This window comes from Brassica napus, chromosome A4 (assembly GCF_020379485.1).
Source record: "Brassica napus cultivar Da-Ae chromosome A4, Da-Ae, whole genome shotgun sequence".
NCBI classification, from domain to species: domain Eukaryota; kingdom Viridiplantae; phylum Streptophyta; class Magnoliopsida; order Brassicales; family Brassicaceae; genus Brassica; species Brassica napus.
This window is the reverse complement of record NC_063437.1, coordinates 15487705-15515220: the sequence shown is the minus strand read 5'-3', so window position 1 is coordinate 15515220 and position 27516 is coordinate 15487705. Positions and strand designations below refer to the sequence as shown.

The window sequence follows — 27516 nt, the reverse complement described above, 5'->3', positions numbered from 1 at the left end:
TTTTCAAATTTCATCAATAACTTGTTATAATTTATTCAAATTACTTCACATACACAAGAAAATCAAAATCTTTTAATTCTGAAAAATACTATATTTTAATAAAGTGTGGCATCAACTTCATATTATATACTTATTTATTTTAGATAATATATTATTGTATATACAAAAGTATAACATATGTTAATTTGCAGACATGTATTATATAGTTTGCTAACATATGTTAATTTTTAGACATGTATCATCATATTATATTTTTAAAATAAATAGTTTATATTTATAAAAATAAAACTTATAAATTTATCAGTTGAATATACTTTTTATCATATTTATTTAAGTATAATAATTATATTTTAACATGATCATGACTATAAAGTAGATAAAATAGGATATAATTTATTTATTTTTCATTTTATAAACGATAACTTAAAATACATTAAGTTATGGTTAAAATATTTTTACAGGGATTTATAAGAATTTTTAAAATATAATATATAAATATATATTAGATTCAAAATGAAAATATATGATTAAAGTAATTACAAAGATTTTATATTATTAGTTTTAAAGAAATACATGTTAATTTTTATACATGTATTAAATAGTTTGCTAATGTTAACCCATCTTACCAACGTATTAGATTTTATTTTTGAACATAAATATTTTATACTTACAAAAATAAAATTCATGTATTTATAAATTTAATACAATTTTATTATATTTAGCTCAATATAATAATTTCTTTTAATATGATTGATTATGATTATATAATAGGTAAAATATCATAGAATTTTTTTTATTTTATAAACGATAACTGAATATGTTAATGTATAATAATATTTTAAACAAATTTCAAAATTAGTGAAAATATTTAAATATAATTTCAAAAATGGAGATCTTGTAAAAATCTTTAAAAAAAGATTTGTTAGAATTTTAAAATAAATATATTTAAATTTAAAATGAAAAGATATCAAAAGATATTATGATTAAAGTATTTTAAATATTATATGTATTATTAGTCTTAATAAAATACATTTAGTAAGATTTTTAAGTGATGGTCCAAATTAAAAAATCACACATGAAAGAAGTCATGACTTCTGTTTTAATATATAAAATTTCAAAATTTAATTGAATTAATCAAATTTAATTTTAAATATTGTTACAAAAGTATGATCCAATAACACTAAATTTAAGGTATTTCAAATAACATCCCTTAGGATCTAATAAAATAATTATTGAAATTATAATTAATTCATTATATGTAATCAATAATTACATATAATGAATCTGGTCACAGCCGGATCTGAAATTTTTAAAAAAACCACAAATATTTTTAGATTATTTAAGAAAAAAATTCTGAAAACTTGGGGGGTCATGCGACCTATATATAATATATGTATAATACTTCTTTAAAATTTAGAGGCCGAATGAGATTGCAGATTCGTTAGTTAGGAATACACGTTCTTTTCACATATCTTTATGTTTTATTGGTTGTTTTATTCTGGTCTATCTTCTCAAACCACCTCGAATTTGAGTAATAGAATAGCCGTTTACTGCAAAAAAAATAAAAAAAATTAGAGGCTGAAAAGAATGTTTTATCTGGCCGTGCCGAGAACCGGCTTTCAATCTGGTAAGTTATAATAATCTTTACAACAAACGTTTGAACAGCTCAGATTTATATAATAACTCGATAAGAGTCAGCAACAAAGAGACATGGAACAAGTAGAGTGTTTTACTCCACTTCTAATTATTGGCTATGGTTCGTTGTTGTTGAACTACTAAGACTGATGTCTTGCTTGGAAAATCCGGTGAGGCCAAAAAATCACCGATGACTCCTAGCTCCTCAAACTCACACCAACTCTCATTCCCTAGGGTCGCAGCGTGGTTCTGACCGCAGGTTCTGCTTATGATGAACAGGTCGTAATCGAATGCTATAGAGCGTAGAAGCATTGATGTATCCGCTCCATCTACTATCTCCTCTTCCAAGTAAGTCGTGGAACTTTCTTCTTTTAAGTTTCCTGGATCGTTGCTTCGTACCAACTCTCTTACTCTTAGTTTCACTGTGTCGAGCATTTGATCCCAACCTGTCGCCTTTTTACTCTTTTTGGCTGCTAGAAGGCATAGAACCGTTAATGTTACGCTCTCTTGACGGGCCATTCGCTTTGCAAAGGCCAATGCTTCCATGTCGTCTTCTCCTCCCACAAATATCACACACACCTGTTCTCAAGTCGCTCCAAGTACTTAGTAAGTCTCATTCCTATATCATTTCAACTTAAGGAGTTTGTAAGATTTCTGTAGGAACCCCTGCGCATTTCGGTTTTGGTTGTTTGGTTTTAGAGATACATGATTCGTTAGGTATTTATGAAATTTTGTTTGGTTTTGCTAATTTCAGTTTTCGGTTTGGTTCGGTTCATATAACAATGTTAGAAACTGGCTAATATTCCTCCCCCAACACCAAATTTTGGGTCATATTCTATTCCGGTTAATTTGGATAAAATTTTCTAAAATTTCAAAATTTTCAACAAAAAAATCGGGTAATTCAAGTTTTTGAATAAAATATCAGGTAATTCGGATAAAGGTAAAATATTTCGAATAAAGTAATATTCGGATAGTTTGTTTTTTTCTGATAATTCACTTTATAAATATTTTTTTTAGGATTTCTAGTTATTTGAAAAATAAATATAATAGAAATATTTGGTATATAAACTATATTTTGAATTTTCCGGTACCTCTATGTTCAATTCTGGTTTTGGGTTCTTCAGTTGATTTGGTTCCCGAAAAATGTGCCCAGGCGTAGGCGTAAGAACCACCATCGAAGTAACATAGATGAGATTCGACCATGTTTACTTATTTCTTACTTAGTTATCAGTACAAAAACTAATAGAAAGATGATAAAATGTAATTGGGCGTATACCTTAAGGTTTTGTTGAGATTCTTGATTTTTGTTAACAAGATGACGTTCAACAAGGATACCGACAGAGCAAGGAGCTTGTTTCAAGACGTTGGAATTGAGAAACCGGATCATTTCACTGTCGGATACGATGGATGTTCGGTCGAGAGACCATGTCCGGTGGAAAGGAAGAATGATAAACGTGACAGCTTTATCGAGAGCTAGCCAACAAATATCATCTTGCATATGGTGCGAGTTTGTTATGCAAGTAAATGTGTCTATGAAAATAGAACCGCGTACGTAACGGTGGAAATTTTCAAAAGAGAGGATGACGTTTTCCGAATATTTTGCTCCCGTCCCGGCTCCGAGTTTCTGTACTTTGTGTGCGATCAAAGTGGGTACTTCTTGACCTTGTAACTCGACAAGGTGAAGCACGTAGCAAGTGAGAGGGCTCTTGTCTGATTGATAACAAGCTTCTAGAAGGTTGATCATGGAAGATATGTGGTCTGGTCGATGGATGCACACAAGAGTCTTTAGGGCTCCAGTTATCTTCATACTTGCCAAACTTCTCTTTTGGTAGCACATGAATCGCTTTGATGGGTCATAGAGAAATCGGATGGCCATTGGTAGGAACAATGAGTTTAGGAGAATGGACAAAACTAGGATCGAGAAGGTATCTCTGTCCAAAAGCTGTATATATATCAAACCAGTGTCAAAACGAATATTTTTCTTTTACTTATTTTCTTGCAAGAAAATAAAATAATGATCAAGAAATGGAAATATGAGAGAGACTAACCTCGAGGCCATAAGAGAAAAGGTAGAAACTTAATTCTATTATACCTTTATGGGACATGATAAGGGAAAGAATAATGGAGTCTTTCAACGGCATTTTAAAGAGGTAAGGTACGATCATTGAGACAGAAAGCTTCAACAAGAAGATGAGAAAGACGAGAGACGCAACTGCGAACTTCTTGTCATTGCTGCTATAGAATGTTAAGATGTCTTTCCAAACTCTTATATCACTCCTTAGCATACTAGCTGACATGAAGAGAGGCAATACAATACCAAAATTGAAGCTCTCTAATCGTTCGACCAACGCAGAACCAATAGGATGTTCATTAGGAATAGAAAGACCAAGAATGAAAGCTCCAAGTGCTGGAAACTGCTCAAGACCGTCCCAATACATACACGACAAGAAAACCATGACGAGAATCACATAGATGTATTTGTCTTCTATAGGTCTCCCTTCTCGTTTCCGTATGATTACTTTAAACATTATTGGCCTCACAACAGCAAAGACAATGACGATAAAGAAGAACATTTGTAGAAGTAGACCTACACCTTGAACCAATGATTGAAAACCAAGAGGAACTATTACCAACCAGAACATTAGTCCAACCGTATTAGAGACTACAGATGTGGATAAAGCCACCTGACCAACCGACGAGTGGTTCATGCCGAGGTCAAGCAAGAGTCTCGCGATTTCCGAGAAGGACGTGAGGCTCTCCATTAGCAGCAACGTATTATACTCTATGGCTTTGAGCGGTCTATTCTCAAGTGATTTATATTTGTAAAGCAGTAAGCCAACCGTTATAGGAAGAGCAGCCGCTGCAACTCCAGTGAGTCTTGCATGTGCTTCAGCCTTGAAGATTGTCTTGACATCCATTTTCACACCATTGAGGAACCAGAACATCATGAAACCAAATGATCCAAGGCATCCTGGAATGTCGATTCTGTTTTCGGGGAATAAAATCTCCTGAATAATGGACTTGTCTCCCGAAACTGTAAGTAGAACGTTCAAGAGTAGCCCTGCCTTCAGTGCAACAAAGATAATGTCAGGACGTTATGTAGTAAAATATATTTCAAAAAAATATTAAAAAGAACTCACAAGCATCATAGAGGCGAACTTTGGAATCAAAAGACCTAATTTCTTGAACAAAATATCAAAGACTTGCCAAAGGACGAACACAAACAAGATGACAAGCTCGAGATTGGGAAGAGGATATTGCCAAATGTGAAGACGAACTTTGTTGAAAGGAACCTTCTCCCAAATGCCATATGAAGATAACTCACCTGGATGTACCTCGCATATAAAACCGTCACTTCTCACAGCTTTACCATACCAAGCCAAATTATTTACCCATTCTATGTCAAGCTCCGTATCTCCATAGTTCCCCGTATCTAAATTCGTGTTATTCCCCATTTCCATGACAGAAGTTTTGTGAGAAAACTTGTAAAAAGTGGGGAAGAAAAGAAAGAAACTTAGGATTGCTTTTGAGAGTGCAAAAGATCCATATGTACACATGCACACAATTGTATATGAATTAAATAGCTTATGCCGTTTTAAAACACGATTTGGACATATATAGAAATATGTTGTTTTAGAAGTTTTTAAGTTGTTTCTCCACTCTATTAATAGTATATTAAGTTACACCGTAGAAGATATCAACTAGAGTTATCAGAATTTCGTTTTAGTATACTGATTGTCATGTAGTCTTATTGTATATCTACGACCGATTGATGTTTAATTATTTGGAATATGAAAACAAATTTGTTCACATAGGAGATATGAAGCTTTCATAAGCTTTTTATAATCGCATTTCTCTGGAAAATAACCATTAAATATGGCTGAAATGTTACCAAGCCTAGAAACTTCATTATGTTATCATGGCTGAGGATGACACCTATGACACCTCTCTGTCTACTTTGTTCTAAAATCGATGTGGATCAGACGACTCTGACCATCTCATTCCAAAAAGAAAAAGAAACTGACCTAGTGGCCACAAGGAAGTGTACCTGCTGGTACACGGCTAGAAACTTTCAAAGGCATCTCATTCCAAGGAGTTTCATCGTCTAATGGAGAAGGTAAAACCATCCAAATGTTTCACATGATAGGCATCAGACCTTTGGGTTTTTAAATCTATTTGAGAGTTTTTTTTAAATTGTAAAAAGTTATAGGTCGAAACTTATAATATTTCTGAGTCAGGGACAAGAGTCAATTGCTAAGAAATTTCGTGCAGCTGTTAAAATTCGAACTTGACCATATCTATTTTTTTTATAAAAACGATTTTACCAGTAGAAAGAACAGCTCTGAGTGTTGAGACATATCTATAATGAATACACTTTAAACGAGTTAGGTTAGAACTCTACTCCAGGATATATGTTGAAATATTCACATAATATTTTATTATACCTTAATATATATCATAATAACTTTTAAAATACTCAATATATATTGTTGTTTATAAATAAATATAAAAAAAAATCGATTACTCGGCATAAAATTTTCGATTAACTGATTCAGTGTTATGTCCGGCTAGTAGTGGCAAATCGGTATAGGAGCAACACTCATATCCCACGTTAGATACACGGCCACGTGGTCTCTTGTGATTGGAGGTAATCTCCACCAAATGAAAAAAAAAGCTCTCACCAGCGTCCCCGTTCCATTTTTATTTAAATCCATGAATTAAACAAAAAGAAAAATAAAAACACAAAAATAAAATAAAAACTTTATCTTCTTCTCCTCCTCTCGTCCTCTCGCTCAAGGAACCTCCAAATGGCGAGAGTTCTAATCTCGTCTCCATCTTCCTTCTTCGGCTCACCCTTGCTCAAACCCTCTTCCTCTTCCCGCCACGTAGCTGGAGGAGGAGGAGGAAGCCTTCAATTTCGTAACAAGCATCTCGTACGGTTCAGCCTAAACGAGCTCCCCCCTCTCCACGGCTCCGTCGACATCGGAGCGATTCTCACCAGAGCCGAGTCTCTCCTCTACACCGTAGCCGACGCAGCCGTCGTCGGCGGCGCCGCCGATTCAGCTGTATCGACTGATCCCGCCGTGCAGAAGAGTGGCGGCTGGTTCGGATTCATCTCCGATGGCATGGAGCTGGTGCTCAAGGTGAGTTTTTAAAGCAGAGCTGATTCCAATTTGTGGAGATTTGTAACAGTAAGTGTCTGTGTTTTTGGATTGTTTAGTTTTTGAAGGATGGACTCACGGCGGTTCATGTGCCCTACGCGTACGGATTCGCGATCATCTTGCTTACTATCATCGTCAAGGCGGCCACCTACCCTTTGACTAAGCAGCAGGTGATTGATTTCGACTAGCGTAACAACCTCCACGAGGTTGTTGTGGTTCTGTTATTATGTTAAATTCGGGTTTATTACGAGTTTTCAACTTAAAACCAATTAATTTTTTATTAATAAACTTCTCCGTTAGGAGTGTGGGCAACTGTGGGAACAGAACAACCTCCTGGATGGTGGCGGTTATGATATTATATTAAATTTGGGTTTATTACGAGTTTTTTCAGCTGAAAACCAATTGATGATATTTCGTTATTTTGGAAGCATTTTGCTGAATAGAGTTCATTCTGTAGGTTGAATCAACGATGGCGATGCAAAATCTTCAACCGAAGATTAAAGCAATTCAACAACGTTACGCAGGCAATCAGGTGGATCTTTTGTAGGCTAGAGAATGAGTTTAGTGTGAGAATGATTAAGTCTTGACTCTTCTGTAACTGTTTTTTTTGTGTGTGTATATGTAGGAGAGAATACAACTAGAGACGTCACGTTTGTATAAACAAGCCGGTGTCAATCCATTGGCAGGTACTAGTTACTAGTAATGGTGGTTGTTTTGCAATTTGTTATTCGTTATTATATACAGTATCTTGTTTGTTTTGATGTTAGGTTGCTTGCCAACTTTAGCTACCATACCAGTTTGGATTGGTTTATACCAAGCTCTCTCCAACGTGGCCAACGAGGTTCGTTGATATTCCCTTATGTTAAGTTAGCTGGTGGGTTTTGTTTATGTTTTTTTGCTGAAAAAAAACGTTTGACTTGCAGGGACTATTTACAGAAGGTTTCTTTTGGATTCCATCTCTTGGTGGACCAACAAGTATAGCTGCTCGGCAGAGTGGATCTGGCGTCTCATGGCTTTTCCCTTTTGTGGTAATGAGAGAGAGAAAATTTTAACTTTTTGTTGTAACATGCCTGAATACAGTTTCCTAGTCTAATGTTGGTTGGTGGTGCAGGATGGGCATCCACCATTGGGATGGGGTGATACTGCCGCGTATCTTGTTTTGCCTGTTCTGCTTATTGTCTCCCAGTATGTGTCAATGGAGATTATGAAGCCTCCTCAAGTGAGAGACATAACAAAAACTTCTTTTAAAAAAATTCTTATCACTAAAAGGTAGGATTGTCAAAGTTCTAAGCTCGATTTTATTTTATTTTGGGCAGACAGACGATCCTGCGCAGAAGAACACACTTCTTGTTTTCAAGTTTCTTCCACTCATGATCGGCTACTTTGCATTGTCTGTCCCATCAGGATTATCTATCTACTGGTTGGTTTCCCACACCTTTGCTCAATTTTCATATATGTATGAGAGCATTCAGTATAAGTTTATCTAAGATTGCACACATGTAGGATAAATTTAACCTAGATGGCTTCATTCTCAGAATGTATATAAGATATGTGCGGATTCCCAGTATAGTTGATACTTACTGTTCAGATTTAATTGTCTGTATGTGTATTTCAAACGCTGATGCTTAACGTTTCAACCTTGCAATTGTATGTTAGGTTCACAAACAATGTACTTAGCACCGCACAACAAGTTTGGCTGCGTAAACTAGGCGGGGCAGCGCCTGCAGTCAATGAAAACGCAAGCGGAATAATAACCGCGGGACGGGCGAAGAGATCTATTGCACAGCCTGATGATGCTGGCGAAAGGTGAGGGAATCTCTTTATAATCTTTGACTTCTAACATTTTATTCTTACAAGCGTCGGATGTTATATTGAACTACTACAACAGATTTAGACAGTTAAAAGAGCAAGAGAAGCGCAGCAAAAAGAACAAGGCCGTTGCGAAAGATACAGTTGAATTGCTAGATGAATCAGAAGAAGGGTCCGATGATGAGGTAAGAGTCTCGTAAACTACAACTCGATCAAGTAAATAATTACATGATTACGTTAAAGAACTTATTGAGTAAGTATGATGGAACAGGAAGAAGAGGTTCGTGAAGGAGCGTTAGCTTCGAGCACAAGCAAGCCATTGCCTGACGTTGGCCAAAGAAGAAGCAAAAGATCGAAGCGAAAACGCGCTGTATAGAAACCTAAACAAAACAAAGACAATTGTGAGGAGAGAGAGAGGGAGGTTGGAATCTGTCCTTTAGTTTGATCTTTGATATATTTTGCATATACCAAGTCCGGCAATACCTAAACGTTTGTAAAATCAGGGCAAAAGGTCATTCTAAAGTTAAATGCAGCCGTTGATCAAAAGTATATTGATTTGTATTTCTTATGTGATTCATCTTGTCTGTATTAACAACCTAGATGTGTCTGTACTATGACTTTCAAAATGTCCACTTAAATTTTGTTGTTAGCTTGTGTAATATTTGTGAATTTGATACATGCTTTTTAGGCATGGGTAACCAATAGGGGAAAGTCAGTTCGGATCAAGTTTGGATATGTACACTCAGTATTTTTCATTGAGGCCTGTGGATCTTATTAGGTATCTGAATCCGGAAGATTATAAGAATTATGCTTGAGCATTACTTATATATTTTTGCTATTTCGAATAAATTCTTCAGATGTTTCAGATATCTTTTGTTTTTATGTTTTTACTGGTGATAAATATCTCATCTGTACCAAACTATGTCCCCAAAAATGTCTAAATGGTTCTGAGAAGGGAGATCTGAACCGACTCAAAATGATAGTCCATCTGAAATGGATCCAAAGCTCCTCTAGATGAAAGATCCGATAAAACTAAGCTGAACCGGATTCCAAGATCTGAAACCCAAACTTATATGCTTTCCTAATGTATAATTGGCCTGTGCAATTTATTAATGAGGGAATCTGAAAGGCAATATCATAGATCTAATATCTATCAGTAAGCGTAACCATTAGCTTTTGTAATCTAGGCATCATACTGGGAAATGGGAATCAAGTATTACTAGTAGCTTATTTTATCGTACTCTAGCGACTAGCATTAGCAAGTAGTTCTGTGAATGAACGGAACAATCACATATTCACATCCTTGAAATTTTTTGAATTGGACATCGATTAGGTAAATAACTAGAGAGGGAAAACGTATCGGGTTTTCAACAAGTTTTTAGGGCATATTTAACTTCACTCTATTTTCTACAAACTCTATTATAAAGTAAAACTATTTTCAAACTCACTTTATATCTCACTATCTCACTATCAAATAGTGCAATTCTATTTCTGACTCTATATTTGGAGTAACTCTATTTTTTTTTTTGAAACAAACTCTATTTCTTACTTTATTATAGAGTAAAATTTTTTTATTTATACTTTAGTCTTTTTCTTCTTTAATTTTTTATTTTGTAGTTATTTATTTGTGTAATTTAATTCTGTAAGCAACACATTATCTTCAAAACAATATATATAAACGTTGGAAACTTATTTTACTAGCCAAAGAAAACAAGCACTAAATTAAAAATAATTTTATAAGATTAGTAAAGGAAAAAAAATACTAAAATTGAAAATAAGCAACATAACATAAAATTAAAATTATAGATAATACTGATTTAGTTTTCTGGTAAATTTCTCCAATATCCACAAAAATTGTAAAATATTATCCAAATGATATTCGGTTTGAATAGTTTCTTGATCGATTTAGAAAAATCAAAGATAAAGAATCTCATTTCGTATTCGAAATTTGTTAACTGGTCATTTATGGGAAAGATACACTAATGGTGTTGTTTAAGTTAAAATGTATTATGTTTTTAATATAATAAATGTTTGATATAAATATATAATTTATGAAAACTTTATGAAAAATAAAATATAAGAGATCAATTTGTAAAATTTGTAATTAAAAGGTATTAGTCATAAATTAGAAAATGTATATTTTTTAAAAAAAAAATAGAGTCAAATATAGAATAAACCATTAGAGAGAAACATTACTTTATTTTGGAGTTACTCTATTTTATAGTGAAAACTACTCTAAAATAGAATAAACCATTAGAGATAGTCTTATAACTTAAAGAAAATGTTGTATACAAAAAAATTACCATATTATACTCTTTTTCATAAAAAAATATGTATTATTTTATTAGTTACATAATATTTACCGAGATGAAGGGCTACAAAGATACTCCCTTTGTTTTTAATTGTAGGTAGTTTTAATTAAAAACATCAATATTAAGAAAGTTGTTACTTTTCAAAAAGTATCATTTAATGTATAAATTTAACCAATCATAAAAAAAAAAATATGTATTATTTTATTAGTTAATAAGTACAAAAAAATGCATTAAAATGCGAAAGCAACTTATATTTTGAAACAAACTATTTTTCTTTAAACTACTTATAATAGGAAACAGGAGTATCTTTATAAGACCAAATGCTTTAAATATTAAATATGAACTTAGAAGTTAAAAAGCCAGTATATGATCAGAGATGTTACTGAATTCTTGAGAAAATCAATAATTACTAATTCCCCATCAGTTGCTCAAAAAAAACTAATTCCCCATCAAACTTTGCAGCCCTTCATCTCCGTAAAACGCACATACCAAATACTTCCCCTGATTACCACAAATATCTCAAAGGGTATTTTCGTCACTCTACGAACATAATCTTATGCACAGCTCTATGTACATATATATACACGTTGCAAAGTCACGTTCACCTACAGCTACAGAATACCAAAAACAAAAAAAAAAACACAAATGGCTAAAGCCTCTCTTCCTCTCGCCGCTTCCTTCCTCCTACTCCTCATCTCCTTCGCTACTTCCGCAGACACCGGCCGTCTCTTCCTCACCGTCGTCAACCACTGTCCCTTCACCGTCTGGCCAGCCATTCAGCCCAACGCTGGCCACCCCGTCCTTGAAAAAGGTGGCTTCGCTCTCCCAACCAACACCCACCGCTCCTTTTTCCCACCATCTACCCACTGGTCCGGTCGCATATGGGGCCGAACCGGCTGCTCCCACTACAACGGCAACTTTTCTTGTGTCACCGGAGACTGCGGTCACCGTCTCGAATGTAACGGTCTCGGGGGCGCAACTCCTGCTTCTCTCGCTCAGTTCGATCTCCACCACGGTGGACACCAAGATTTATCCTCCTACGGTGTCTCTCTCGTCGACGGTTTCAACGTTCCGATGACTGTGACTCCTCACGAAGGCCGTGGTGTTTGTCCCGTCATAGGTTGTCGCGAAGACCTCTTGAAAACGTGTCCAGCTCATCTTCAGCTCCGGTCACACGGTGGACACGTGGTGGCTTGTAAGAGTGGGTGTGAGGCGTTCCGTACGGATGAGTTGTGTTGTAGGAATCATTACAATAGTCCTCAGACGTGTCGAGCTTCGAGCCACTCTCTGTTCTTTAAGCACGCGTGTCCTTCGACTATGACTTTTGCTCATGATAGTCTTTCGCTTATGCATGACTGTTCTTCTCCTAGAGAACTCAAAGTCATCTTCTGCCACTAATGTGTATCTCGTGTTCGACTTGTTCTACGGTTGTAATCGTAATATTGCACCGATCTCTTATCCTTCTGTTTGGTTTGGTTTGTTTGGAATGGTTTTAGTTTGCTCTTTCCCGGTTCTGTTATATAGTTGTTCAAATTATATAGTGCAACCATGAAATAATGTGGAGTAATATCTTTTAGATTGCCTCTTGTGAGTTTGGTTCTCTTTTTATCTTGATGGAAAAACTAAAAACTTAGAGCATGATTATCCCATGATTCTTAAATGAGTTTCTTAATAATTATTTAATATTTTAAATGTACTTAAGTGGGGTTAAGAACTCTAGTTAAGAAACTTCCATTTTGAACGGTCCAATGGGAGTTTCTTAACTAGGAGTTCTTAAAAAAAAAAAAAATTTAAGATAAAATTTATTTACTAAATAAAACATATTAAAAGATAACATTTAATACATAGATTTTTTTAAAAAAAAAACATAAAAATAAAGACTAGTATAATAATCAAGAATAATTTGGAAAAACATAGTTGTTTCCATCACGTCCAAATTTACGTCATATATGTTCAATCAAATCATTTTTCAGTTGTTGATACTTCCGAGCTTAGTTGTTGTCTTCATCACGTCCAAATTTACGCCATATATATAGAACCAAGAGTGTTGTGATTAAAGAGATAAGATGACTTTGTTGTTGTGAAAAAAAAATCTAGAACCAAGAGTGTTGTGATTAAAGAGAGAAGATGACTTTGTTGTTGTGAATAAATAGAGATCGCAAGAGTGTTGTGATTATATAGACACAAGCATGTTTGATTCTTTACAAGTTGAGTACTAAAGATTCTTTACAAGTCTGGGACTCATAATACACAAGAATACAATTCACATAATACACAAGAGATAAAAAGCTCTCAATGCTCGTGACGATAGAATGCAATTCACATAATACACAAGAGATACAATGCAGTCAATATATCATTTAGTTTTAAAATATCCACAGAATAACAATACCGTAAAGAGCCAAGAAGACATAGTCAATAATGATTTGCGAAATAATCTGACGGTTGGAAACAAATGATCACTAGCAGATACACAAAGTGACGATATTAAAAGCTTCCTTGAGCTGTCCCTTATTGTCAAATGGTATAACCTATAAGAAGAACCAAAGAAACAGAACGTATCATCATAAGAAAAGTGTCAAAACAGTAGTAAGTTAAATGCCAATACATACAGCACATACAAGCGTATCATAACAGAACAATAATAACACATACCGAGACTGCACCTTGGACCCTCACACACAATCTCGCTATCTATAGAAGCAGAAAGAATCCTTAAAAACTGAAGCTCAGAGGAATGAGGATATGTGTATTTTGAGTGGGATAGAACCTTAAGTTTGAGTTTGAGCTGATCAAATTCTTCATCATTAAGGATCGGATTTCCAGAAACACAAGCCATTGAAGCTTCCAAGAATAAACGAGACATCACTGTTTCCTGTAAACAAACCAAAGATGAAGCCTTTACCCTAAGAAACCAAAAACAAAAATATCCAGTGGAGCTTAATTAATCAGAAGCAGAGATGTTTTGAATATTGAATCGATGATGGATGGGGTTTACCTTAATGATACGGGTCTTCACCACCGCTGCGTTCACCACACACCTGAGAGAATCTGCGTTCACCGCTACCTTAATGTCGGGTCTTCACCACCGCTGCGTTCACCACATTCGTCGTCCGTGGTGGTTTCGATCGCTCTTCTGACTTCTGACGGAGAACACGACAAACGCCGGAGGAGACGCCGTGAGGAGAGTCATCGTCGTCTGTCGCCGTTTCGATTATGGTTCCCGGAGATTACGAGAAATGGTGCCAAATGAGAGAAAAAAATTAGAATGGTTCCCACGCTGACACGTGGTTTAAAAACCCACTTAAAAACGCTTCCAAAAACACTTAGTTAAGGATCGGTAACTCCTAATTTATTTTGTTTTGAATTAATTAAATGGATTATTTTCTTTAAAAACCCACTAAGGACCCAGCGTTAATGATGGTCTTACGTTTTGGTTTAAGAATAAACTATTTTCAATAATAACACAAAAAAAAAAGTACATTGTTTTATTCGAGACATGCATGCGGAGCAGGCTGACACAGTGTCTTGTTATTTCACCTATTATTTGTGCTCGTCTGTACGATATTTTCTTTCACGAGTTTACTCGTATTTAAAATGGAAGTGAAATGTAAACAATTTATTAACTATCTCGGGTTATCAAGTAATATTTTTAGCACCAAAAAAAAACTGAGCAAGATTTCAAAATCTGAAGTCTGAACGGTCCAGAAGCTATTTTGTACTTTGTGCGAAATTACCAGTAAATCTGAACGGTCCAAAAGCTATTTTTTGATAAATTTCCAAAAAGAAAAATTATTGTTGAACATCATAAACCACAAGATTAGCTACTTTAGATCATCTCAGGCCACCTCTATATTTGCCTCTATAATAACTAGATTTTTTAACCGCGCTACGCGCGGATAAGATATTATATGTATTTCTCAATTCTAAAAAAATAATGTATAATATTATAATATATTATTTAAAGAATATAAAATAAGACTACATAGCATATATATATATATATTTTTATATTTTCTTTGTGGAAATCATTATGTTGTTTGATTGTTGTATTTGATTCACATATTTGCATAGATATTTGTGATAGATGAATAACTATATTTTTATTATCAATAAATAATATATATTTATTATATAATATAAGAAAAATGAAATTATTTATTTTTTAAACAAACTTGTCTCATGTTGGGGATTCGGTTATAAACATATCATATTCGAATGAGACATTTTTACAGTTATCAATTCTTAACAGTCAAGAAACAAATCTGAATATCAAAACAATATCTCATACGATCTCTTTGTGAAATAACTCATCTGAAGAAATTGAATTTAGACATCATAAGGACTTGAAAATGGATGTGCATATGTGTTATATAAGTTAGTTTTACAAAATACTATTCATAGTTCATATATCATTTATGTCCATCCTATTTTTTTGTCCATCATTTCTTAAACATCTTGAAATAACTGATGCTAATTAATAATAAACTTTTGGCTGGAAAAAAAATCAAATTTGTCTAATTATCGCTTAAATATTTTATTAATATTGTCTAAAAAGCTTTCAAGTGATATCATAGTTTAATTTATTAGTTTTTTTTTGTTAATTTTTAGAGTTTTTTGTATTTAAGATTTTTTTCCCATATTAAGCTTCTATTTCTTTCACATAATTGATATATATATATATATATATATATATATATATATATATATATATGTATATAAGTCATAAAAATTACGATCAAATCAGTTTTACTTATTTATTATTTTGTTTTTAATGAAAATACACTTTTAAATAATTTAATTTAAAATAAAATTATATATTAATTTGTTGTATTCTAACAATTTGATTGATTTAATTAATTTTATTTGGTGGATAACTTAAAAAGTTTTCATATGAATCGGAGAAAGTAAGCTTATGTTGTTATATTATATTTATTTGTGTATATAGAATCTATATATAATGCTAGTATAATAAAGAAAGAACATTATTTTTTGTAACTTCAAAAAGATACATTATTACAATTTGAAATTAATCAAATTGAGGATCAGCAGGATTAACATTATTTCATTGATCCACAATTATTTGAACATTATTTCATTGATCCACAATTAACATGAGTTTAAAATTATATATTTATTTGTTGTATTTAACAATTTGACTGATTTAATTAATTTTCTTTGGTGGATAACTTAAAAAGTTTTCATATGAATGAGGGAAAGTAAGCTTATGTTGTTATATTATATTTATTTGGGTATATAGAATCTATATATAATGCTAGTGTAATAAAGAAAGAACATTATTTTTTGTAACTTCAAAAAAATACATTATTACAATTTGAAATTAATCAAAATTGAATAAAATGGTAATTAAATATTTGTAAATCTAATTTTTCTTTATCTTGTTTAGTTGGATTCTCATGAAAAAAAATCGATAGGTTAAACAAATGTTTCAAAAAAATTTGTGTTATTGTTTTGTCTATAAATTACAAAATTTATTGAATTGATATATTTAATTATTGCATCATTAAATAATATTTTATATAAGACATTAGAGAACTATGTTTTGAGTTGTTTTGTCAAAATTGTACAAAAATCTATGCTTTTTCATATTTGTCACGAAAATTTATATGTTAAACTTACTTTTACAAAATTCTTAACTTTGTCACGAAAACAAAAATCTATGATTTTTCATATTTGTCAACATTATTACACTTTCAAAGAATATATTAGCTTAGTCACTTACTTATTTTTTTTACAAAACAAAGTATCGGAGTCTTGAAAGTTGAATTCATATTATTGTAAATGTACATAAGAGTTTGTGATTACATACTTAGTCGTTCTTGTATATGTGTCCAAGAAAGTTTCAATGGCTTAGTGGTAACTGCCATATATTTATGTCTTACTAACCCGGGTTCGATCCTTTCCTTCGCATTGTTTTTTTACGAAAAAATAATGAGATGACGTGGCAATTTCGGGCTCTCTGATTGGTTGATTTTCCTATCCTACGTGGACACCCTCTCCATGGCTTATATCCCCCTTTTAGTATTGTATTGATATTTAGAGGTAAAATCACTTCAACCCTATTTTATTTTTTTTTCTAAAATAGAGATTGTTATTTTTACATCTATATTTAAAGGAAAAAATAGCATTCCTCTATAATATAAGCATATTTTTTTTCACAAAATGATCTTTTAACTTTTTACTTTAACAATTTTAAGCAAAACAAATATTTTTTAGTGAAAATATACCGTTTATATAAAAAATATAATCATACTTTTTATTTACATAACAGTTTCTATAAAAATATTCAGTGTAAATAATATCATAATTTTATGAATGTTAAACTAAATTGGGTTGGTTTTTAACTTTTACAAATAAAAGATATTATTTGTAAAATTATAAAAAATATATATCAAAAATATTCATTTTTAAAGAAAAAGAATGAAGAATACGTTGAAAACAAATTTATCTCTATTATAGAATTTCTTATTTTAGAGAAAAAAATAGAAAAATACATTAATGATGATTTCAACACACTAAAGACATCTTTAACCCCAGTGCTTATAAGGGGGTGCTTAATAAAAAATAATATAATAGTGGATAGGTCAGAGTTATTGTATTAAACATTCTTCATATACGTACATTTTGAGATAATAACACAACCCATTTAAAGCATAAACTCACAAACGAAAGTCTACAACTAGCACTTTTATTAGTAAAAATCCTATTAAGAAAAACATGAATAAAAAGTAACTTTAGCTATGGCGGACGGAAATATGATGGTGGGAGTCAGGTGCCTCTACTGTTTTTATGTTTGTGAAGATAATAAAAAGTGCTAAAAAAGAGTGCTTCCTTTTTATTCCATCTGATTTTAAAAGATAATTTTTTAAAAAAATGTATTTTAATGCATTTTTATTAGTTAATATGATAAATTGTAAACTTCAAAAAAAACTTTTAAATATTATAGATTTAAAATTATGGGAAAATGATATTTATAAAAAAATAAACTTATTATCAAAATTTATGTTTTTAATGTGTACAAACACATAAATATGCATCTTTTAAAAACATGGAGAGTAAATAATTGTTGTTATAGTTAATGACACATGAAACATTTCTAAATCAGCTCCTAAGTAACTTTTCCCCCTAATTTTAACTTTGTTTACAAAGTTCTTTTTCACTACAAAGATTCGTTTTGCATAAACATGCATCTTTTAAAAACATGGGGAGTAAGTAATCTATATTATTAAAGTTGAAGTACACATTGAGATTGTTTGGCAATATGGATAGTAGTTAAAAAAAATAGTACTGTTTGGAAACATGGATAGCAGTAAGTTAAAAAAAAATAATGGACTTATGCTACTAAAAAAATTGGAAGTCCATTATATTAAAAAAGTAATTGGTCTATAAGTAATGTTACTTGATATATATATATTCAAATAAAAATAATAATTTAAAATTGATTTATATCAAAAATTCATTCAAAAATAAACATATATTCAAAATTTGATTTTTAGTAACATATTTTCCAATAACTATTATAAAAATGTTTTCAATATATATAAGAAAAATACAATACAAAGCCCAATTTCAAACACCAACTTAAATTATGGTTTTTATATTTCACATTAAATTTTAAAATTTAATTTATGTGATTATTTATATGATTATACGTATAAAATATTATTAATTATAAGAAAACTTATTTGATGGTACGTATAAAATATGATTAATTATATGATAACACATATTTTGTAACCTATGATGACACATATAGGATATATATATATATAAAATACTGATTAGGGGTGGGCGTTCGGGTTCGTTTTCGGGTCTTTTTTGGAATTTCGTGTTCATTTCAGATCTTTGAGGATTTGGTTCGGATTTGGATAATCAATTTAAATAGGTTTGGTTTAAATAGTTGGATAGAGAATTAATAATTATTAAGTATTTTTGGAGTTTTGAGTATATTTTAACTATTTATGATATTTACGTTTGATTATTTGTATATATTTTCAAGCATTTAAGCAAACTTAAAAGTATCATATATATTCTGGATGTTTATATATATATATATATAATCTAAAAATAATTAATATATATAAGTATATAAATATATTTTGGATACCTAAAATACTTCGGTTCGGATCGGATTAGATTTCAGTTCTTCAAATACCAAATTTTTGAATAATTCGGATATTTAATCAATTCTGGTCGGATTTAGTACTACTTATTCGGATTGTTCAATTTTTCGAATTCAAGTTTTTTGCCCAACCCTAAATAGTGATATAAAAATTAAATAATATCATATTTTTTTAAAAAAATACCCATGCAGGTCAAAATCTAGTTGTTGTTATAGTTAATGACACATGAAACATTTCTAAATGAGCTCCTAAGTAATTTTTCCCCTAATTTTAACTTTGTTTTACGAAGTTCTTTTTCACTAAAAAAATTCGTTTTGTAAAGTTGCCATAATTTGTTAAACATTGTCTTTTTTAAAACCGTTGTGCTATTAAGAAAATAAGTATTTTTTTAGAAAAGTTTCATGTTTATTTTTCATCTCAACACAGAATATATCCGCATCGATCAACGAGAACAGACAATAAATTTGTATTTGCCAAAATTATTTATTTATGTTGAGATTTAAATTTAGGCTCAGAAATTTAGATCCAAATTTAGTAGTATGATACAAAAGTCAAGAAACGTCAAGCAACGGGTTCAAGTTCACACAAAGTAGACATGGTCAAAATCTCGCAGTTAAGCTTGATATCAGGTATAGTTGGTGATAGCAGGTTTTTATTGTAATTGATGCTTTGTTAATCTTTGAAAGCATATTCAGTGAAAAAGATGAAAATTAAAAATAATAAATATTTGGTAACATTGATATCAAGATCTTAATGAAGTTCTAAAGATTGCGGGAAAAAAAATGCATACTCTATGAAAAGGCACAATTATCGGAAATTATTGCAGCATCACTTACCAACACATCATCGGTCTAAGGGTTTTAACTCGGAGACATAAAGGAATATTGTGTGGAATCAATTAATCATGAAAAGACACAAACATATATTTTAGGACAATGATGTTCAGTAATCAGTAGAGAGTAATCCCTCACCACCACATGATAAGTCTGAAGAGTTAATTTCTTCTTTTTATTTTTATTATTTAATTTAATACTCCCTCCGTTTTTTAATATAAGTCGTTTTAGAATTATACACGTAAATTAAAAAATCATTAATTTTTTATATTTTCTAAACAAAAACATCATTAATTATTTACCTAACCACAAATCAACCAATAATAAAATAGAAGGTATATTATCATTGGTCATATAACATTAAGTGTTAATAAATTTTACATAGAAAACCGAAAACGTCATATAATTTGGAACATAAAAATTCCTCTAAAACGACTTATATAAAAAAACGGAGGGAGTAGTATTTTATAAGTTGATGGTTAAAAGCATAATAGTTAGATTAATGTCCCTTTTTATTAAAAAGAAAAGTTATGTAAAATAAGGGTTAGCTCAAAAAACATTTCAATTCATGATCCATAAAGGTCAATTCAGCATTTGGCCCAAACGAAATATTCGGTTTCTTCAAACTGGGCTTCCGATTACGTGTTATTCTTCGTTTCATTTGCAACAGAGAAGAACCTAACATGAAAGGCATACAAAAAGCTTTAGTTTTTTTTTTCTTTTTTTAAAGCTATAGGTATTCTCACCTCTGTATCTTCTTGGAACATTTTGTAAATAATTTCCGAATTCTGTAATTTTATAAATCAGGACGCAATTTTGTCTTCGAAATAACCTTGAAAGAGCATTTGGTCATGCCAAATAGCCTTGCCTCTTGGAGTAGTGGCTTAGTTTTTATATGCGCCATAACATTTTTTTAATGGGTCATATTATCAGGGATCCAAACAATATTTTGGTCACGACATAATACGATGCTTTAAATAATTAAATTTTATCATATATCTTAACCAAGATGTTAGATGTATATATGTAAATATATTTCATAACTAAGCTGTTGTGCGTTTAGGAGAACTTCTGTTTTTTTATTTAGCTCGCATAACTGGTGTAATCCAAGTTAGGAATTTCCAATCAAATTTCAAGAAATGGTTATAGTTTTATTTATATTAAGTTATTAGTTTATAATATTTATGTTTATCGACTATATTTATTATTTTATATTTATTGTTGTTAATCAGGGAATTCTATCTTTTACCTAAAAAAGACATTTTTCAGATCAGATTGCATTGCTTCAAATAGTTTCTTATCCTTTGAAATGTCTCCTACCATATCCAGAAAATACCCCAGCAATATGGATGAAAGTGTAGCGCTAGTTTTTGAATAAGTTTTAATAAATATGATCATTTTTCAAATACATTCGTATATAGTATTTTATGATAAGTTTCAAAAATAATAATTCACACGTTTACGGAAATATAAAGCCATCAATAAAGTAAATGTCTACATAAAAATAGCAAGATACAAAAATCATGCATTCTGCAATATTTATTTAAAATCTATAAGTTAACTATATGAAAAATACAACGGACAAAAAAAACTATATAAAAACACAAATTAGTAATAATTGTTTACGTAAGAAAATAACAAACTGTAGAAAAAACATACTCGCCCCATAACAACTAAATAAAAAATCGTCCAAATAATTTGTCAAAATTCAATCTTGTTCACTTGCAATTAAATACATCATATTTTATTGTTATGAAGTTCAAATTACTCCAACGATGAGTAGATAAACTTGTTAGTTTTTGTAGATAGGGATTGTTGTTCCACGAAATACCATTAAGAGAAATACCAACGAAATAAAATAAGTTTATTAGAAGCTTTTAGATTTCGAAGAATTGACCTAACAAAACAAAAGTAAGAGAGATAACAAAGTGGAAAACAAGTGGTGTGTTGTGCGGACCGTGAAGTACGTCATACGGTCGTTCATGTTTCCTCATGTCCCCAAAGGCGACGAGCGCATGCAACTGGTCCACACAAAAAAATTTGAGCAATTAAATAAAATTTATTATTTGAATCTTGAAATTTTATTGTGATCCCACTTATTTATTTTATATTCATAGGACGCGGTGAGACGTAAGCTGACCTTTCGAAGTCGGAATAGATATGGCATTGAACTGATGCAGGCATTTGATAGGTTTTCACAAATATCACACAGTCGACTTGTCGCATTATCTTTAGTTAAAAGTTTATTTTTCTTTCACCAAACAATGCAGGGTTCACCAGTCCGACGATTTTTCTAATTACCAAAAAGAGTTCCAGACTGTTTTTTTAACTTTCTCGAACCAGAAACCGAAACATGGGAATTTAGTTCACTCTCCGTCATCTTCAAATTCATAACTATAAAACATTAGCGAAACAACAAGCTTTTTGGTATGACATTTCACCCGGTTTTCTTTATCAAAGTGGTTAATCTATATTATAAAAAATGGTATTCATTTATTCGCTTTTCCAAATCAACTTCGAAGTTAATAACACAAACTTTCAAACACAAAAAAAAAACTCAGCCCTTAACAATACAGTATGTGTTATCATTTACAAATTTTAAGAGCCACAATAGTTCAACGACATATTTTAAAAAAATTTAGTTACTTACTCACATTGCATTAGCAAAAAATGTTTCGTATTATGCTGCGAATATGTTGTGTTTGCTTATACCAACTATTATGGTTACGTGAGTCTTTATTTTATTGTTTACACCCGAAAATAATTAAAAATAATGTACGTGTTAAAATAGTTTCATCAATAAATACGGTTCTTCAACCAAAAGCCACTCGAACATATTATAAATTGTGTTGTTAAGGTTTGATATTTATTGTAGAAAATATTATAAATTTTGTTGTTAAACTTTTTCATCCATAACGTTTGTTCCACATGTTCTTGTATATTTAACACATTGCACCAAACTATTCCACGAAAAAAAATAACATCCAATAATTTATTCTAGTGGAAGAGAATTTAGCTGTGATAAGTGACCATGAGACATCATTGTATTCAGTGACTGGCCCTGCCATGAGATAATAGTGTTTACCAAATTTTGCTGATGCCGTATTTGACTCCAGATTGTCCACAATACCTTGTTGGATGTTGTCTTTCACAAATTACCATAAAAAAAAATCTGTCGATTTTCATATTGCCAAATCTGTATTCAACAGAAACCAGCTACTACAAATTGCCAAATTATCTGATAAATATATAAGACAGTTTCAAAATGCCTTTTATCAGCATTGTTTTTTCTTCAAATGTCATATATTAACTCTGAATAAACTAAAATGTTTGCGTGTTTATAGTTCTTAAACTAGTTTAGGGAGCTTATCAGTTTTAGATGTACTATTTGTGGAACACTTTTGGTAAGCATAGATATAATTATAGGGAAATTGGTATAGATTTCCGAAGTTTAAAATTTTGATTAAGGTTAACAATAAAAATGATCACTGCTACAATTTTTTTGGTGAAACAAGAGAGTTATGACCACAAGTGCCCTTGACAGTTGAGGTATCTTCACAGATATTTAAATTGGTGAATACAAATATTTATTGTTGTTTTTCGTGGATTCGCAAAACAATCCACTGCGTCTTCCAATAAAACCACTTACCTACTTTAAATAGCTAACTATCTTTGCGGATTAATATCAAAGAACAATAACGAATGCAGCATCCTTATAACGTTTTTGGATCCAGCTCGTAAAACAACATTTAGATTGCAAGCAGAAAATCATATGGGTTTCTGCATATCATGGAAGATTAAAGAATTTTGAGAGAAATGAAACTATAAAATGGTGTGGCCTTCATATACGCCGGAGTTTACAGTGATTCCAAGGCAAAAACAAACTGAAAAACGAGATATAACGGTAGGGCTCACTGTTTATGGTAGAATGTAGATCTTGATGATGATAATTGTATGGATCTCATTTTTTATAACATGTGGGTGATCCGGATCATCATCGGACTATTAGAGCATCCCAATTAGTGAACCCCCTCTTCGGATTCAAATTTATAATTTTTTATTATTAATTTTTTTGTTTAATTTAAAAAGAAAAAAAAATCGAACTAATTGTGGACCACCACGTGTCGTGAAACCCACGAAACAGTGATGAACCCGTCAGACACAGATTCACTGGGAAGAGTTGAGAAGAGCCAGGTTCACTGGGAAGAGTTGAGAAGAGCCAGGTTCATCACTATTCATTATTTTAATATATTTTTTTTGGGAATCTGTGTGAACCCCCATAAGTTCACTAATGGAGATGCTCTTAGACTCAGGGCCGGCCCAATGAATCTATGGGCCCTTGGGCAAAATAAATTTTAATATTTTTTTTACGTACATATATAACTAATTTGAATTTTTTGGGCCCCTTTATACCTATTTTTTTCTAAAAATCGGACCCTTGTTGATATTATATATGGAAAAAAAAGTTTGGGCCCCGGGGCCTAGGCCCCCTTGCCCCATGGTCTAAGACTAAAACATGGTCCAACCACAGTCATTTAAGTGGTCCAACTAGTTCTAGATGTGAATCACGCTGACATCGTAAGCTTAGCTCGCTGGATTTTGAACTAGGTCATGGCACCTGGATTGGAAAGAGATGGTTCAACGTGCTTTTGCAAGGACTAGACTAGACAACACAATCGGCCGCAAACAACAAACTGTCACATCCCTTGCTTCGTAGAGTATGCGTTTTTTTGTTCTTAGTGGGAGTTAAACTCAAGGGAGATTGAGTTAAGCATGGATTATTAGAAGTTGGCTGAACTATTTTAAGAAGTTGAGTGTTCTCAACGGTTCAACGCGAAGAGCCATATTTCAATCCTACTGATTGTGTATACATCTGCTGCATCAAAGGATTTCAGAAAATTAAGATTAATTTCTTCTATTGGCCAAAAAAAAAGATAAATTTCTTCAAAATTGTGTATACATCTGTTACATTCTTGTTGTGAAGTAAAGGAGAGTCCCCCAGGCCACGATCTAGAAGCTCCGGTCCATGGATCCTTGGGTCATTGCTACATTGGTTTTCCCCTACTCGCAAAGGCTATCGCGATGCGATCGGTCCTTTGCTTGGAGCTAACTTTAGAGTTCCCAAAATTCAAGGCTTTCTTCGACAATTCAACGCTCATCAGAGCTATCTCCAGCAACCTATAGTCTAAAGAAGTCATCGGAATTGGCTCCAACATCCGTTCGATCTCCTCTGGATTTGCATCAATCGGTTTCTCTTATCTCCCCCGATCAAAGAACTCGATTGTTGATACCTTAGCCAAAAAGGCTCTTCATATTTTATCTTCTGTGTAATAGACTTCTGAGTTTGTGCCATGTTTTGGGTACATTCTCTCTTTTTATTATTAATGAAATTTCTGTGACAAAAAAAAAAAGAGTTCGACCATATATGTTGTAATTTGTAAAGGTATTCTTATTCTATTAATGTGCCACTAATAACAATAAAAATGATAATAATAATAATAAAACTAATAATAATAATAATAATAATAATAATAAAACTAATAATAATAATAATCAGGTGATTTTTTTATCAAGAGAATCACAATCTGAATGAAAAATAATAATTTCCCATAACAATTTTTAAAAGGATATTCATAAGAGGCTTTATTAGTACTAGGGATTAACCCGGGCTACGCCCGGGATTTTTTTTTCTAATTTAAGTTGTTAAATTATTTATATTTAGGTTATGATATATATTTATATAAATGTTAAGATGCATGTCATAATTAAAATTTATTTTTATATTTTAACACGTTAAATTAACATATTTTTTACTATTTAAATATCTTTTTTTGTAATTTTGTTGGCTATCTAGTTAACATATTTAGCAAAACTATATGTTGAGTGTTGGAATAAATGTTTAGATATTTAATTAAACTGCAGAGTATTTTTGGATCGACCACATGCTCAACAATCGGTCGATCCGTAAAAAGATGGTCGATCTCCTTGGCCAGGTAAGTACAATTTTAGCAAAAATATCTTTGATTTTCACATATTAAGTATATAACTATTCTTTTGAATATTGTTTTTTCGAATTGTATTTTTTGATTAAATTATTGTATTATAATGTTTATGTAAATATTTTTTGATGTTTGAATTTGTGTTGTTCGTATACTTAACCTAGATAATATTGATGTTTAACAATTTATTGTTTTCTGGATATAGAAAATAATGATATATCAAAACATATCTAATACTTGTTAAATGATAGTATAATGTAAATTACTTCCTTTATTTAAAAATAACCATTTGTTTTTTTTATTTTTTATTTTACATCAGAAATTATTTTTATTTAAAAACATCATTCATATATAATATAATTGTTTAAGTTTGGAAGATTAATCTATATATATAAATTATGTATATTTTTTAAAAATAATTCAAGATATTATATATTGAGTAACTGAATAAAAGCTGAATTTCTTATCTTGAAAATCAAATATTTATAGTTTTGTCTTCATGTTATACTCACCAATCCATAATTGATATTTATAACTCAGAATGTTTTTTAAAAAAACTTAGTTTTAAATAATAAATGAATTTAATAAATTAAATTCATCACCTATAATGTTCTGTAAACTATATTTGAAAACTCTCTAAAATTATATTTTAAGCATAATATTACTATTATTTAATTTAAGTTATTTTAAGCATAATATATGCTAAACCAACTTAAATTATATTTACAATAGGACCATCCTAAACTGGTTAATAAACCAAAAACAATACTAAACCAACATGAACCAATACCTGATTTGGCGAGGAAGGAAGTGTTTCGGGATAAACGCTTGAATGATTATTAACTGTAATGGTTTGATCATGAAAGAGTTGGTACGAATATTAACAATAAAATTATGGATTTGATTAATTTAAATTTGTAAGAATACATTTGAGTCTATGAAAAGCAATTCAATTCCCATGAATAAGTTTGGTTTTTGAAAGTTGCGGGTTTCCCAACAATGAATCCACCTAACAAAAAGTTCGTTGTTATAAAAAATCTCTTTCAAGGTCATTAAAGGTTTTTGGGACGGCAAGAGTTGATGGTGGAACCATTTTTTTGCTCGAGTGCTTTGAAGTTTTCCTTGATAGTGTGAGGTTGATGTTGATGGAATAATGAGTTTTATAGGGACTTTCTTGATGTAAAACTATACATTTTTTTTTTTTTTTTGTTAAATGTGGTATTTCCATTTTTATATAATTTACTACCATTTTAAGATATATGTACATTTTAAGATCAATGTTTAAATCTTAATGTACTTTTTCCATTTTTTAAAATGTTTATTTCCATTTCTTATATTTTTTATTTACGTAATATCTATATTTTATATTTTAAAATAGATATTTAAATCTTAATGTACTTTTTCCATTTTTTTTTAAATTGTGTATTTACTTTTATCATATATTTTATATTTTAAGATAGATGTTTAATGCTTAATGAACTTTTTCCATTTTTTAAAACAAATTGTGTATTTACTTATTATTATATATATAATTCATATATTATATATTTATATTATTTACTTATTATTTATTTTCCTGTATATGTATTTCCATTTCTTGTACTTTTTATTTACTTAATATC

General features: G+C 31.0%; 2 protein-coding genes and 1 pseudogene across 2 annotated transcripts; 2 read left to right on the top strand and 1 right to left on the bottom strand.

The window, feature by feature from the left end:
- Nucleotides 1-1186: 1186 nt before the first annotated feature.
- LOC106448738 lies at nucleotides 1187-5440 on the bottom strand (annotated as a pseudogene).
- An 892-nt stretch (nucleotides 5441-6332) lies between these two features.
- Nucleotides 6333-9265, top strand: LOC106446916 (inner membrane protein ALBINO3, chloroplastic). Its single transcript, XM_013888735.3, has 11 exons — nucleotides 6333-6779; nucleotides 6857-6967; nucleotides 7255-7329; nucleotides 7423-7483; nucleotides 7565-7638; nucleotides 7721-7825; nucleotides 7909-8016; nucleotides 8114-8217; nucleotides 8454-8603; nucleotides 8686-8791; nucleotides 8878-9265. Exons 1-11 carry the CDS (start codon nucleotides 6444-6446, stop codon nucleotides 8980-8982), a joined length of 1335 nt encoding a protein of 444 aa, XP_013744189.1. The 5' UTR covers nucleotides 6333-6443; the 3' UTR covers nucleotides 8983-9265.
- Nucleotides 9266-11512: 2247 nt separating this feature from the next.
- LOC106446917 (osmotin-like protein) lies at nucleotides 11513-12494 on the top strand. The gene has a single exon (XM_013888736.3). It carries the CDS (start codon nucleotides 11564-11566, stop codon nucleotides 12314-12316), a length of 753 nt encoding a protein of 250 aa, XP_013744190.2. The 5' UTR covers nucleotides 11513-11563; the 3' UTR covers nucleotides 12317-12494.
- The last annotated feature ends 15022 nt before the right edge of the window (nucleotides 12495-27516 follow it).